Source organism: Bremia lactucae (genome assembly GCF_004359215.1).
Source record: "Bremia lactucae strain SF5 chromosome Unknown BlacSF5_NotPlaced_42_SHOA01000006.1_337800bp, whole genome shotgun sequence".
NCBI lineage: Eukaryota > Oomycota > Peronosporomycetes > Peronosporales > Peronosporaceae > Bremia > Bremia lactucae.
In genome coordinates, this window is record NW_027152055.1 from 16036 (window position 1) to 31694 (window position 15659).

General features: G+C 44.0%; 7 protein-coding genes across 7 annotated transcripts; 3 read left to right on the plus strand and 4 right to left on the minus strand.

Moving 5' to 3' along the window:
- Positions 1 to 473: 473 nt before the first annotated feature.
- Positions 474 to 1079, plus strand: CCR75_004664 (uncharacterized protein; the record flags this gene model as incomplete). The annotated part of the gene is made up of 1 exon (XM_067962750.1): positions 474 to 1079. One exon carries the CDS (start codon positions 474 to 476, stop codon positions 1077 to 1079), a length of 606 nt encoding a protein of 201 aa, XP_067820787.1.
- Positions 1080 to 1934: 855 nt separating this feature from the next.
- On the minus strand, positions 1935 to 6558 carry CCR75_004663 (uncharacterized protein; the record flags this gene model as incomplete). Its single annotated transcript, XM_067962749.1, has 3 exons — positions 1935 to 2624; positions 3076 to 3827; positions 4125 to 6558. The coding sequence occupies 3 exons, from the start codon at positions 6556 to 6558 to the stop codon at positions 1935 to 1937; spliced, it is 3876 nt and encodes a 1291-aa protein (XP_067820780.1).
- Positions 6559 to 6695: 137 nt separating this feature from the next.
- Positions 6696 to 7397, minus strand: CCR75_004662 (uncharacterized protein; the record flags this gene model as incomplete). Its single annotated transcript, XM_067962748.1, has 1 exon — positions 6696 to 7397. The coding sequence occupies one exon, from the start codon at positions 7395 to 7397 to the stop codon at positions 6696 to 6698; it is 702 nt and encodes a 233-aa protein (XP_067820781.1).
- Positions 7398 to 7837: 440 nt separating this feature from the next.
- Positions 7838 to 9913, plus strand: CCR75_004661 (uncharacterized protein; the record flags this gene model as incomplete). Its single annotated transcript, XM_067962747.1, has 1 exon — positions 7838 to 9913. The coding sequence occupies one exon, from the start codon at positions 7838 to 7840 to the stop codon at positions 9911 to 9913; it is 2076 nt and encodes a 691-aa protein (XP_067820782.1).
- On the minus strand, positions 8038 to 13417 carry CCR75_004659 (uncharacterized protein; the record flags this gene model as incomplete). Its single annotated transcript, XM_067962745.1, has 4 exons — positions 8038 to 10123; positions 10254 to 10459; positions 12445 to 13140; positions 13392 to 13417. 4 exons carry the CDS (start codon positions 13415 to 13417, stop codon positions 10014 to 10016), a joined length of 1038 nt encoding a protein of 345 aa, XP_067820582.1. The 3' UTR covers positions 8038 to 10013.
- On the plus strand, positions 10698 to 11363 carry CCR75_004660 (uncharacterized protein; the record flags this gene model as incomplete). Its single annotated transcript, XM_067962746.1, has 1 exon — positions 10698 to 11363. The coding sequence occupies one exon, from the start codon at positions 10698 to 10700 to the stop codon at positions 11361 to 11363; it is 666 nt and encodes a 221-aa protein (XP_067820783.1).
- A 27-nt stretch (positions 13418 to 13444) lies between the features above and the next one.
- Positions 13445 to 14239, minus strand: CCR75_004658 (uncharacterized protein; the record flags this gene model as incomplete). The annotated part of the gene is made up of 1 exon (XM_067962744.1): positions 13445 to 14239. The coding sequence occupies one exon, from the start codon at positions 14237 to 14239 to the stop codon at positions 13445 to 13447; it is 795 nt and encodes a 264-aa protein (XP_067820581.1).
- Positions 14240 to 15659: the final 1420 nt, after the last annotated feature.

The following is a 15659-nucleotide window of genomic DNA, read 5'->3' on the forward strand; positions in this document are numbered from 1 at the left end:
TCTTGGAATAAATTTCACGCCCTACAGTACTGATGATTTAATTGCAAGAGCGTTCATATGTGAATTTCGCAATAAATCAACAAATTGACCACATTTAGAAATTGCCCACTGAAGGCATCTATTTTAAAAATCTCACGAAAAATACACCGCCGAGATAGGATAACCGTAAAAAGAAATGTCAACATTGACAGCTACAGAGCTGCAATGATTCGGCCGTGTGTATTTATAATAACTGTCATCCAGCTCTGAATAGTGGCTGATTCCCACGTGTATGCATACAGTGGCTGCATTGGCGTTAGAATCCAAATAAAACGATTAACTACTGGATAGTCTCATTCACGTCAACAGCTAATAGCCCCCACTTTTCTACTATTGCATTGGTATTTTCAAAAAAGGCTACAAACGCTCAGATCAAAACTATAATCAATCTACGAAAGAACATGAGTAAGTCCACCACCAATATCGTAGAAAAGATGGAATTTGCTTCTCTAGGGCTCGTACTCGACCACACTGCCGATGAAGCCGTGCAATGTCTAAAAGTCTTGAAACAAAATCTCGCGGAGTACGATCTTCGTCACAACCATAACTTTTTGAATTCGGCCAAGTCGTACATGCGAAGTGACATGCGCCATGCCAAGGATATCTCATCGGGCTTGAAACAAGTGGCGCAAGAAATCACCAAGGGCGAGAAACATTCTATGATGGAAGTGGAGTCAGCTCGCAACGCCATGAACAGCACGGCCAAAGCGATGGAGATTCTGATAACAAGAAGTCGACTTTACGATGAAACGAATGGACGGGCGTCGGGTGTCAAGGGCGTGATTCAGAACATCGTAGGTGGCAAAAGTGATACGACGGAAAACAGTGACAGCCTAGAAGCACTGATTGAATCAACTTTGCAAAGCAACTTTGATTGTCAAGTGCTGCTTCACCAGATCAGCTCGGCCGAGAATTCATTAAATCCAGCTGTGGTGAAAAGAGCGTCGGACGCGATGCATGACGTTAAAGACCCACTCACGACGGACAAGCCTGGTCCGGTGACGGAGATTCCGCGCATTATTCACTCAGCTTACCCTTAATGTGTGAAACACACAATGAGGTAGTGAAATTGCCACAGTTTGAGGGAGTTTGACCGATAGACGGGATCAAGCGATAAATAAATATAATGCAATAAATTTGATAACACCTTTTGTTATTTTGTTGTTTAATAAGCATTTTTTAAGCCGGATCGTCGTGAGTCGTGATGCAGGAAGCAAGACCAAGCTTTAAATGCTTGTGCGAGAAAAAGGAGCTGTCGAAGCGAGGTACAGCGACTCGGAAATGCCAACCGGATGCAATTTAACATCGCTCGAGTGTATGATGTTTCGCTAGGAGTCGTTTCCTAATCTTTGAATTTGAACGCCTTGGGAAATCTGACGAAAAATTGAAGAAACCGACAACTTATGAATTTTTCTCGAATATGTGGTTAGTAAAATGAATTCGATCTTGATAACAAGGCAAAAGCATAATCTTGAATGCATCCGTAAAGTAATAAATCATGACGCAATGCGTCTGTTTCTTAAAGTGCAAAGAGTATGCCAACCCTTTCTGAAAGTATATCTATAAATGGCACTTGCGATTAATAAATAAAGCATGTCTCTCTTCGAAGAATGTGGCACATACATATACAGTTGTCGTCAAAACGTTGCGTCTGCATACAACATCCGCAGTCTTACGACGGCAAGAAGAATTGCAAGAGTTCGTAAACGTGCCACAAGTATTGCATTAACTATTAATGACAAAGTTTCATTGTAAGCAAGAAACCCTGAACCGCTCAGACCGTTAGACACGAGGAGGCGTGAAACTCTAATGCATGCAATTTATGTCAACAAGAATATTTCACAGTTTTGCGTCCATGACAAAATGTATTTTTATCCATTCTTAGTCCTTTAAGATCAAGAAAAAGCAGAGAACATCATCTCCGGAGTGAGACTCGGTTCGTCGGCTTTAAATGCTTCTCTCACGTCGTCCATCGCTTCATTCGCTCGCTCGATGACAGATGGTACTAAGGTTCTCTCTGCAGCATTAATCTGTTCAATCAACCCTTTGAGGTCGAAGCCGTTCAATAGCGTTGATTCCACCAAAGTTTCAACCGTGTCTGGGCTAATGCCAACTTGGTTGTCTAGCATAAGATTGTCTTCACTCTTGTCGTCCTTCTTGTGTGCGCCGCCCATTATATTCTGAATAATGCCCTTCACACCCGTTGCCCGCCCATCCGTTTCGTCGTAAATCCGACTTTTGGTTGTCAAGACCTCCATCGCATTAGCAGTAGCATTCATCGAGTTGCGTGCCAGTTCCACTTCGAATTTAGAATAGATGTCGCTCTTGCTGATCTGATGCGCCACTGACTTTAGCTCTGATGAAATATCTTTGGCAAAGCGTATGTCGCTATGCATGTAAGACTTTGCTGAGCTCAAAAAGCTGTTGTTGTGACGAAAATCGTACTCCGCTAGCTTCTTTTTCAGCTTTTTTAGACACTGCACCACGTCATCGCTCGCTTGGTCGAGTACTAGAATCAAGGACGAGAACTCTTTCTGGACAATGATGTCACAGTTACTGGTCCTAACCATGTTGGATGAATTTTGCTTGTGTAGTTGCAGACTCGTTTTAGAATGCATGGTCTTTATGGTTGAATAAATTGAAAAGATGGATATTAGTAGATGCAGGATTCCGTTGACGACCAGTGGGAACCAAAAAAATATTTAACGCTGGACAAGGTGGCTGCCTTGCAAAAGGGCTGAGCCACTTATGGTGGATGCATTCTTTTAATAATCCTTTACATTTATGTTCAGTCGGCCCTGATTTGGCGATCCCTTTCGAGTTCTTCGCAGTCTCTCTATTTTATATAATGCAACATGGAGGAAAAAGTTAACATTTACGCTGAAATAAGGACCTGAAACACCTATTTTGTTCAAAATGGCGTTGCGAAGTAGCCGTAAGATTTAGCTTTAAAAATGAACTCGTATGTATTATTTTGGCTTAGGCTATTATAGATAGTACCTTTCGTAGCTTCCTTTCTAGTCCTCTGCATTACACACAAAAGCGCGGATCTCCGCGCTCCGGGAAGTCTGAAAACGCCAAATCATCAAACTCGGAAGTCAGACTAGATTTTTTGTTGCCACTAATTGCCTCCATCTCTTCGAGCGTGGCTTCTTTGGCATGTTCGACAAGAGATGGCAGCAACGAATTCTCCGCAGCAGCTATTTGGCGAACCAACCTGGAAAAATCAAGATGCTTTTGCACTGTTGTTTCAACAAGTGCTTCAACCGTTTGCGGGCTATTGTCAATGCCTGTGAAAATTGGGTCGTTTCTGTCAAAGTGAGCACTTTGGTCGTTTCTGTCACTTTTGTCGCGTGATCCACCCACAATGTTTTGAATCACGCCCTTTACTCCCGTCGCTTTTCCGTCTGTTTCGTCATAGATACGGCTTTTCGTAAGTAAAACGTCCAGAGCATTGGAAGTAGCCTTCATCGTCTTGCGTGCCGACTTTATCTCCGATTTGGAATAATTGTCGATTTTGCTTATCTGATGTGCCACGTGCTTTAAGTCCGACGAAATGTCCTTGGCATAGCGCATATCACTCCGCATGTACGATTTTGCTGAATTTAGGAAATTGTTCCCATGATGTAAATCGTATTCAGCTAGATTTTTCTTGAGGATTTTGAGACACTCCACCGCGTTGTCGGCAGTATGGTCCAATATTAAGGCTAGCGAAGAGAATTCCTTCTTGACGGAGATGTCACAATTCGTGGCCTTGCCCATGTTCTCAGCGTATATAAAGGAATTTACTTGAGGATGTGTGGACTAATCGAGGAATGTCAACTTAAGTTGATTACGTTGTAGTGGCTGATTATTGCTCGCGACCGAAACCACAAGTTTACATGCATGACCGATCGCGTATCAGCCACTACTATTGTACTTATGTGTAAACGGCAAGAACGAGAATACTTAAGGCAGCGTGAAAACTATAACCGCTACAAAAGCGTACAATTCGCGTCGTTATATTTGCAAAATACCACTCTAAAACGCAATACAATATAGATTTTTTATTAATTTTTTTTATATCTTCCCCAACGACATCAAACGACTCGCTTCTTTATCTCGATACACTTGAACTCCGTCAAGTGGCACAAGGGACACCACTCCTTTCTTCTTGCTTACTTCAAAGACGCGCGCTCGAGCATTGTCAATCTCTTTAGTATTCACCTGTTTAAGTTGGCTTGCATTTGTAAGAATCTCAAGAAAATGCAAGTCGTGCGAAATCAGCACCACTGCTCCTTCGTACTTCCAAAGCGCTTCACCTAGAAGCTGAATCGTTTGCATGTCCAAATGATTCGTGGGTTCATCCAGTAACAATACATGCGGCGAGTATGGGAACGTAGCCCATGCCAGCCCCACGCGTGCCATTTGACCCCCAGAGAGAGCGTGCATTGGCATGCCTTTGGCAGCATCTCCAGTGATGCCAAACGCTCTCAAATGACCACGCAAAAAGCCTTCATCCGATAATGGAAGATTCTCCTTAAATGCAGGTGCTGCGGTGCTTTCATTCATTGGCAATCGTGTGCGCAACAGCTCCAAGGGAGTGAGATGACGCGACCAGTCTTGACGCTTCAAGTCCTCGACTGCGTGTTGCAGGACTGCTTGAATACGAGCTCCTGGGAAATACTCGACCGAACCATTATTGGGTTTTAAGATCTGGCTAAAGAGTTTCATCAGTGTAGTTTTACCTGCACCATTGCGACCGACAAGAACCACCTTATCTCCATAATTAATACTCAAATTCAAACGTTCGAGTCTCCATTGAGATGTCTCAATCGCACTCGAGTTTTCATATTGAAATGACACATTTGCCATCGAAATCATTGTCACATTGTTTAATTTTGCAAGATTTCGAATTCGAGGAGGGTTCACAGACAACATTCGCCATGCTGGACTCGTACCTTCCGTCTCGTCGTACTTGGCTACCTCCTCGGCTTGATCTCGATTCGTGAGATAGTACCCCACACGGTCACGATTGAGTTTAAAGCGCGTTCCTTTGGCACTACGCTCCGAGCCAATGCGATCCATTTTCTTCTTCTTCGATGCTGCCACATGCATCTTCTTGTCGTCTTTTGATCGCGTGGCTTGGAGTGTTAGTTTTGACACCATTGCGTTCATATGGTCCGTGTGTTTGTCGAATTTCGTCTGCAAACGAGCATTTAATTGTCGTTTCCGTGCCATGGCCAATTCAAATGAATCGTACGTGCCTTCATGGTAGGCTAGAGTTTTGTCATAAGCTCGAAAGAAAATGGTTTTTGTAGTCACCGCGTTAAGAAAGAAGCGGTCGTGGGATACGACAACAAGCGTCACAGGCGTTTCAAGGACTTTATCAAGAGTGAGTAGGTACTGTTGTAGCCACAAGATCGAAGGCATATCCAAGTGATTCGTTGGTTCATCTAGCAGCAAGAAGTCGGGCTCCATGAACAAGACACGTGCGAAAAGAATTCGCACTTGCCAGCCACCACTAAACGTCGATAAGGGGGCATCCTGCTTCATAGAATGAATGCCTATACTTGCTAGAATACGACGTGCACGAGCTTCCATAGAAGCTTCGTCCAGTATCTTTAATTCCAGTTGATAGTGTGCCATTTTTGCATGAATTGCATGCAGAAGATCCGTCTCTTTCGCGGCCAGTACACTCTCGTGATCTTCGTTCTTCGATAGTGTAAACTGTAGCTTTTGTCTTAATGTTGCTGTTTTGTGCTCTGCTTCTACTAGTCGCAATCTCGCATCTTTTCCAAGCATGCCACTTCGTTTACTAGCGATCCTATGAGCAATTTCTTGGGCTTGCTCAGCCTCCATCACTTGGACAGTCAAGAGCGCATGCAATAATTCGGCTTTATACGATGTAAATTTCTTAACTGTACTATGTTCTAAACTCAACGACCCCAACAAACCTTTTTCAAGAACGTGAATCTTCGAATGCAACTCACCAATTCTTCCATCGGCATTTAAAACTATTTGCAATACCGACTGCTCCATGGACTTTAAAGGCACGGACGTCGTATCCAATTGATTTACGTACAAGATTCTTAGCGCTGTTGAAAGTCCTTCAATTACGTTATCGGCCAAGGCAGTGAGTAGCGTGGATTTGCCAACCCCGTTGGGTCCGACGAGCCCATAGCGAGAGCCATAATTGAGCTTTAATTGAGTGTCTCGAAGGAGCTCCACGACATTTACAATGTCATTATTAACGGACGTTCCAATTGCAAGGGTGAATTGATTAAGCAATACATTTTTACCAAATTCGTCAAAAGTGACGGTGTGAAAGCGACTTTGCTGCGACGTGGCAATGATGGTTGGAACAAGCGGAGCTTTAGCATTGGCTGTGCAATGTTTCGAAGCCTCGCATCGATCCAAACACTTTTCCACGCGTTTAGAATTTCGTTTTTCCTTACGAGAGAGTGGAGTGGAGAGAGGAAAGGAAGTATTGGAAGCAGCATTGCGACCATGGTCAAGACGGTGCATGATGGGCAACATGTTGCTAAAAGTATTGTGGCAATGAGTTGGAATTAACGAGGCACCGCAAAAAACGTTCCGCGAAAAATCGCTGCCGTATTTTTTAGCGACATGAAATTTAGTTACAATAACAATATAATTGTACTTGACTATACAAATTATCTCGACGCCACAGGGACATGATGTTCCTCTTCGGCGCTATCACACTCACTGTCTGTGCTAAGTGTGCTGCTCACAGAAGGTGAGTGCCGAATCTTTCGACAAGGCAGCGTTCGCTCGCAAGGCGCACTAATTAATCGACTTATACGCGTCACAATTGTGTCCACACTATCTTCGTTAGTAGTTACAGTCAAGTCCCACTTAAAATTGTCATAGAACGCAATTGTCTCCTCCATCCAGTCGCGATTGCGCTCTTTCAGGTGTAATCGTTTTGGCTCTTGCTTAAGGCGAGTACAAATGCGACGCCATAAACGCTCGGGTTCCACCTGCACGAGCACGGTATAGATCTGTACATTTGTAAAGTCTTGCACCTCCCGCATTTGCTCGCGAATGACGGGCTCTAGCAAATGGCCGTGGGCAGAGTAAAGCACAGAACTGAAAGGTGAACGATCAGCAATGTAAATGCGTTTGCGACCGGGTGTGGCATGCTCTGCGATCCGAAGTACGCGCGTAAACCACGAGCAGACCCACGAGGTTTCCATGAGCAGAGATTGCGGGTGCAGCGAGTAGGAAGCCATGTCCAGAAACCCCTCATCGAGAATATCGTATCCTTGGGCGGCGAAAGCATTGCATAATGTCGTCTTGCCGCAGCCATGACAGCCTTCGAGAGCGACAATGATTACGTCCGGCGCAGGCTTCATTGGATGGTATCTTTCGATGTGAGTGGAGTCTTTGTCAGTAGAAAGCTCGCGAGGGCTACCTTTCGCGCCAAAAAAAAAAACACTTAAAAAATTGAGCTTAAAGCATAGTATAGAAGATATTTTTTGATCATCTTTTATCCTTTTACGATCTAATATCGGCGCACAGTCGATATTCGAAAAAAAGGGCATTTTGCGATTTTCTCGGCTAAATCCCTGCGACGTGATGTCCGGGGAATTTGTACAACTTCTTGATAAATTTGACATTCTAATTAAATTTGCGATTCGATTCAATTTTTAAGAACAGGGTATTTAATTTTTAAAAAAAGAAAGGCTCGAGTTTTTTTTCTTTGTAACCGAGCAATCTTTCCGTCAAATATTTGTCTTCTTACGGTGCCTGTTTGCGCAAGCAAGGACGTTTTCCAAAAGAAAAATAGTCCTTCATGGTCCATCCGAAACACGTTAAAAATAGTCCCAAACGTTCAAGTGTCGGCGCGATTGTAAAAATAGCCATCGCTGAAAATTCCCGTTATTTGACCGCGAAACCTTTTTTGTCGTCCATGGCTTTATATCCAGTCACAACCCAAACGGCTTGGCTCGGCGCCATGTTCTTGCTCAAACCGCCGTCGTCGTCCCCGTCCGTGCCCGATTTGTCCCACCGTCGGCTATGCGTGGACCTTGTGGCGTCTGAGTGGAAATACGTGGCCGAAGGAGGTGCTAACGTGCTGTTTCGCCATCGTCCGGCAGCTGACGCCACAACGAGCGCCGTGGCACTCGAATTTAAAGGCAAATTGTTGCGTGTGAAAAAGTGCGACGTTGCAATTGATTCAAGTCGCCACGAGTGCGCACGAGACGGTGCCAAACCTTACGTGCCACACTATCCGCATCCGCGCCAAGTGCTTGAGTACGCGACCCACGAGATTATGCCGTATATGCAGCAGCAATTACACCGTCGAGACGGCATACGTGCTGCGAATCACCGCGAGAATACGTACCTTCAAGTCGCTGAACTCGTGGACGTTGCACAAGCGTTTTTAGAAGGTTTAAACGACCATTTATTGGCGCTGGAAAGCCGTCCCGCACATCGTCGACAGAGCCAAATTGACGTCTCGCTTCAGTGCGTTATGGTGCTTCCCGACGTAACGTTGCCACCTCCGGATGAAGTGTATTTGCCTCAGTTTTTCCACTCAAGTCAACGGGTCCAGGAAGCAGCTATTGAGACGGAAAACAACGAGAATTATGATGCTGAAGCATGTCAAGACGATTGCATACTAAACGATGAAAAACCGTGCTGGAACGAGTCGACAAACGAGGAGATTGTGCTTAAACGGGTTCCAAGGACTCGTCGTGGCACTGGGAATGTCTTTGACTGTTGTTTTCGAAACATTTGCGTGGAATTAAAGCCCAAGATTGGATTTAAACCCCACGGTCCCTTTGTCAGTCGTTTAAAAACACAAGCGTGTCGTTTCTGTATGCATCAACATTACAAGAAACGCACGGGCAAGGTCGAAGAGATTAGTCAGTATTGTCCCTTGGATCTCTTTGCACACGACGTGGCACGGAATCGACGAGCACTCCGAGCCTTGCAACGAACCCCGCAGAATAATTACAAAGTCTTTGTTCGATCTGCACAAGATGAAGTTGTGAATGTCATGACGGGCTTACAAGCCGATGCATTGCCTAAAGGTGCGGCACAATCACGGTATTCGTACTGTCGACGCAAACGCATGGGGTTTCGTCATTCGTGCCAATCCATTGGTGCCGAATACGAGCTCTCGAGTGACGAGACAACCGAGTATCATGCACAAGAACATGCGGAATTGATGCCGGAAGTCGTGGCGTTGATTACACAAGTGTTGCAAGAATTGACCATTTTACAAGATTTAAAGCAAATGCAGTTGTTGGATCATATTAGTGTCGATGGGATTCGACATTTGCAATTATTGTTGCAAGCCGTGCGAGATGAAGAACAAGTGACGCACGCATCGACGTTGGGAGAGCTTGTTGCGTCGATGAAGGGTTCCAAAAAGCTAGGCGACGATGGGAATGAAAAGGGCAGTCTGGCACGGGGGCTGGCGTTTGTACGCACGGCGTTGTGTTGCGTCCCAGAGCTTGAAGTGTTGCAAGGCGTCACGTCGTGGGAATTGATGCGGGTGACGCAGTTTGAAGCCTTGTATATGGAATTGGAGAAGCGTTTTCAAGTCGCCACGACATTGAAAGATTGTTCGCTGTTGCTATGTTTGCGTCGATCTCAACGAGACGATGGGAAAAGAAGCGACGAGTTGCATTGCCAAAGTTTGGAACCCCCTCGGCCTCCATTTCAGCATTTAAAGGAGTATGAACACGTGATTCGTTTTCGAGACGTGACGTTTGGATGTGTCGTAGCAATTGTCGATTTGGATGTGAAATCGCACAAATCGGTCGAAGATTATTATCGACTGGACGAAAAAATTGTGACGAATTTTCAACGTGAAGTTGCCAAGCGTCGAGTGACTCACGTGGTGTGTCGTGACGATTGAGTCGGGATCGACTTGACTTGGTTGTTGGGTACTCGCTGTCTCATACTCGCTTGTGGACAGCGTTAAGTACGAATAGCAAGTTATTTAGATGAAAAATAGACTATTTTTTACATTTTTGGATTGATTGGTAGGTCGTTTGAGTGTGCACGTCCTGTTGCTTGTGGCGCACGCGCGCTACTTGCCGGTGAAGAACGGCGACTCGCACGGGGTCTGTGTGGCCATGATGATCGAAAGTGCATGTAACATAACAAAACGACAGGCACCGTATGAAAATCATCTAACGACAGCTTACAAAATGACCAGCCGTGCTGGGCCTTCCTGAAACCATCACGGAACGTACCATTGGCGGCTGCGAGCGTTTGATCGTGGTGCCGACGCGAGACCACTTCATTATAGCGCTGACGTGCGACGTAGATTAGTATTGTAAGGCTCAGCACCTTCCAGCCGTGGGCTTCAAGGAGCCACTGGAGAGTGACCCACCCCATTTGCACGTTTTTGCCAGTTTGTTGCGCAACAAAAAGCCGTTTCATCTGACCTTTTTTCTTCCTTTTCTTAAGACCAAAAGATCCAAAACTATGCTCATCCCCACACTCGTGGGCGTTTGCTTCTGAACTTATTGTATGAGTTGTCACGTTGCCTCGCAAGGTGTTTAAAAGTTCACAAAAATCCACTTTAGTTTGAAAGTCGTCGTCGAAATCCAATGATGATTCATTGAGCGTTTTTCCCACGACTCTTCGTAGGCCCAACCCCAAGGTTTTGAGCCTCGCGACTTGTCCTACAGCCCATGACGACAGCCCACGACACCCACGCTGTCACGCTTGCAGAGCTCATTTTGCAATTTATTATCCACGCACTGCAGTACGTGACGACACGGATGACGAATGCTCGAGATCACGACCTTTTGCATCGAGTGACCGAGTCGCAATTGCGCGTCGAACAAAAGAATGCGGAGCTACTGGCGGATGCACAATATTGTGACGACAAAGGTCCCGAGGAGGAAATGAGTGATTTTCGATCGTCGGATGAAGAAGAGATGGAGGCCAAGGCCATTGATTTGGTGGTGGAAAAGAGCACAGCACAGAACCAGCTTTTTGACGGCTTGCATTTCTATTTGACAGTAAGTCGCGTGCGCGAGGGTATAGTCACGTCTGTACTGGCGGCAGGAATGGCCAAGACGTTGAAACAATTGCAGAAACGCAAGGAGAATGAATCGATTGCATTAATTCAGCAGCAATATCCTGACTTTACGTGCCCATTGACTAAGAATGCAGCCGTCCAGCCAATTTGTCGAGCCGAGGAACCGCCGTTGCGGTTACTCGCCGCGCTACGGCTACCATTGGCAGAAACTGTCTCATCGAATCAAGCACTACGAAAGAAATCGACAGAAGACGGGCGTATGCGTCGACCGTCTCTTTCGTTACATGGTCCAACCATCTCGCGGGGGGCATAGACTTCATGGCCGTAGGCATACTTCTTCACAGAATTACTTTTTTGCTTTAAATTTAAGATTCATACTTTGCGAGCGTCGTATAAATTTATGTTCTTTTTAAATATTTTAGAATATCAATGATAAAAAATCGTCTTCGTGGCCTAATGGATAAGGCATCGCCCTCCGAAGGCGGAGATTGGGGGTTCGAGTCCCCTCGAGGACGCTTTTGCGAATTGCAAGAAAAAGGAGCTTACTTTAACTGAGTTTATCCTGTACCCAAATGTTTCGCCACGGAGCCATTTCCTATTGGTCAATAAAGTGAGATCATTGTAACTGCTCGTGCAAACTTTGTAATGAGCCCATCCGGAATGTGATTCAATTATTATTATCAGCTTGAGGACTGAGTCATCGGAAAGTGAAGTTCAAGATTTAGGAATTGTGCAGCCTAGTACGAATCTCTTGTAAATAAATGGGATATTATGGAAGAGCACCGTGCACACATCCGTTGCGGCTGCTGCAAAGATTTGCAGCAAAGATTTGTTACCGATCTCATAAGAAAATCTGCTGCCATTTTCGATCACATTAAACAAATTGAGCGTGCTGGAATTCGTCCTTGCACTTTCAAACTTAGACCCATAAAAAACCATTGTGCCTTTGGCAACAGACATATAAGGGCAATTTTCGTTCTTTGTTTTAAACAGGTAAGGCAACATATTTGCTTGTCAACTAAACCATCAAACACCATTTTGACAGACAACAATTCGTGAAGTACAATATTCGACGTCCTAAAGTTTTAATCCACATAATATTCCACTAAGATGCCACAAAATTCTAAAGACTGACTTAATCTGTAAGAAAATGGTCCTAGCTAATCAAAGGGTCGCGTTTCAGTGAAACCTTGATGTACACAACAAGTACGAATATTACTGAGATAAAGCTGCTCGTACTTGAAGGGATCGCCTATAATCAACTTTTTAATGCAACACGATTTCATAAGCTTCTTCATATATTAAAATAGCTCTACCTTATAGAATGTACTGGTTTCGAAAAGATCACGGAGCGAATCTCAGCATTGAGATTTTCTTAAGAAAAAGCGACGTACATCCTCTCCGGAGTCGGAGTGGTCATGTCGCATTTCAAAGTTTCCTCCGCTTCATGCACAGCTTCTTGAGCTCGCTCAACAATCGATGGGATAAGTGAGTTTTCTGCAGTGCTGATTTGGTGCTTTAGAACGTTTAGGTCAAAGCTGTTTTGAAGCGTTATTTCAACCAGTGATTCAACGGTATCGGAGCTACCATTTTCGCCATCGAGGTCAATCTGGTTATCCGTGTACACAACCTTGTCAATACCTTTGTTTGCACCACCCACAATATTTTGAATCATCCCCTTAACACCCGTTGCCCGGCCGTCCGTTTCGTCGTAAATGCGGCTTCTCGTCTTCAAAACGTTCATTGCATTGGCGGTCGCATTCATTGAACTCTGAGCCAATTCCACCTCCGACTTGGAATGGTTTTTGCTCTTGTTTATCTGTTGCGCCACGTGCTTCAGGTCCGATGAAATATCCTTGGCGTAACGAATGTCACTTTTCATATAAGATTTGGCTGAGCTCAGAAACTTGTGCCCATGACGAAAATCATATTCCGCCAGACTTTTTTTAAGCATTTTAAGACACTGCACCGCGTCGTCGGCCGTGTGTTCCAGGACTAATGCTAAGGAAGAGAACTCCTTCTTGACTGTAATGTCGCGATCGGTAGTCAAGACCATATTGATGAAAATGCGTTTAAAAATGACTTGTGTGCTTGTTGATATTTTAAATAATGCGGTTTAATGAACGTGAAAATGCAGGCACGTAGTGGCTGTACTTTTACGTTAAAGAATCTCAAAGTTATTTTTACTATTCGAAACGGCTCGAGGTAATCCTCTAACAAAGAATGGTTTGTCTTTTAGACCAATCTAATAAAAGATAAAGAAGCATTTAATTTTGTAAAAGCAAAAACGCGAATGAGATGATTAAAATAGATTTATTTATGCTTGTTTGTTTTTACATACCCGTCTTTAAAAAAACGAGGGGGCATTAATGAGTTAGTAAGATCTAATGTATATCATTTTGTGGGCTCTGCTTCTCTCGTATGTTCGCATTGGTTGTCGCCGTGTATTGACCCCAGGTTTGCAATGTTGTTAGCCACATCAACCACAGCGTTCTTGGTGCAAGTTGCAAACGATGGCGACATCGCAATCTCTGTCGCTCGGATTTGCCGTTTCAAAGCGCCAATTCCGTGAAAGTTGTTATTCAAAGTCGATCGCACCACCGATTCGACCGAATCGCCTGTAATAGAAACACCACTACTTGTATTTTGATCAAAGACGCGTCCAGCCTGTATCAAGTCTTTAATGGCGTCAGCAGTGGCATTCATGCTCAGGCGAGCGGCGTTGATCTCGGAATTTGTCGAAATCTTGCTCTTTGAAATGCGTTTCGCCACATGCCGTAAATCCGTAGTCGTTCCTTTTACCACTCGTATGTCACTCCTAATAAAATAATTGGAGGTGCTGCGAAAGTGTAGTCGATGACGACTATCGTAGGTGGCAAGAGTCTGTTTAAGAATCCGAAGGCATTTTATCGTGTCATTTGCCGTCTGGTACAACACCATCGCCAGCTTGACAAACTCTTTTTCGGCGTCAGCGCTGAGCTGAGATAAGTCGTCCATACTTGTAAACGCTTGTGTGCGATGATATATTCGAAATAACGACGAAAGGATGAGTGCCTCGACTACTTCTGTGCGCTCGAGCTTTTGGTAATAATTCTGAGTAGTGGCTCGAAGCAAATATTGATGCTTCTGTATGCAAAAATTGTTTCCGTACTTATCAGGTCCCGGCATTTCAATCTGCGCTTTCTGCATGCCAATTACCGGCGTTGGGTTATGTTTTCTTTCTTTATCATTGATGGGTGAAACTTACAGCCATTAAAAACTCAGCGAGATTTGAAGCAAAAATATAAACGATGGCATGCTAATAAAGAAACTAATAACAAGTGTCGGTAATGACATCATAACAAAAGCTCGCTCAAGACTCATTGAGATTTGAGCTTCAACTTTATTCTCAATGAGTCTTGAGCGAGCTTTTGTTAGATTTGAGCTTTCGTTTTATGTTCTTTTGCCCTAAGAACGTGGTTTGTGATAAGTTCGGACCAACGATTTGCGCCACACAAGGGACGTGAGCAAGATTGAGGTGGCCTTTTCAGTGGCGTTCTATACATAGTGCCACTTTTGCCTTCCTTTTTGCTTGGTAATATCATTCTTGCGCACCTATCGGTGCATTAAATTTATTCGCAGTAAGCGTTCTCACATGTCCGTTGAACTTCAAAAATTCTGCTATGAAAATTTATCTTGCGGTGATGCTTCCCATGGAAGTATTTAAACTCCCATCTGCTCAATTGTCTCATTGCTCAAGCTGGCAAATTTGTTTGACGCGCTTGTGTCGACGAGAAATCGCTTCAAAGTAATATTGCCGCTACTTTGCTTAAATCTCTAGCAAGGGCACATTGTTGATGATGGGTCCAATTAAAGGTCTTGATATTCAACAATTTCGATTGTAATCTCCTCCACGACTGACACTTAGATTGTAACGCGCTAAAGTTGCCCTATGTTAAACAATCCACGTTTAGTGCACTTTGTGTACTCAAGGTGTAACGGGGCACTGCGACTTGTACTGTTTCAGTACAAGTCCACTTCACACTGCTTCAGATGTGAGTGGTGCCTCTCGTTAAGTAACGTACACTGTACGTGTAGAGGAAGACTTCTCTTAAGGCAAGTTAGCTTAAGAGGGTAAAATGAAAACTGTATTAATATAGTTAAGTGTCTTTGTTAATCTATCTTTGTAAATGTTGTCTTAACTATAAACTAATACTAAACATGTAAATGAATTCTTATCTATCTTATCTCGTAACTCTCTTTGATTACTTCTACAGCTGATTAGTCTGCGGAATAAATAGACATAATGGTCTATACCTATTTATGGATAAGAATTCAGGAAATTACTATTTAAAGTAATTTCCTCCAAATATTATCTACCTTTTGGATAATATTAATTAACAATCTTTTATTGTTAATTTCATGTAACGATACACCCCGTTACATCACCCCTCCCTTAAACGACAATCACTCTGAATGTCATTAGGTGGAGTGGTCGCTAAATGACCACTTAATTTTTAAAATGATTTTGATTGGTCAGATCCATCATTTTAAATTCCATCGCATGAAGGAACAATTCATGCGGGGTGAGGATAGTGTTGAACCTTCGGCTGCGGTTCGTGCAGCCGCG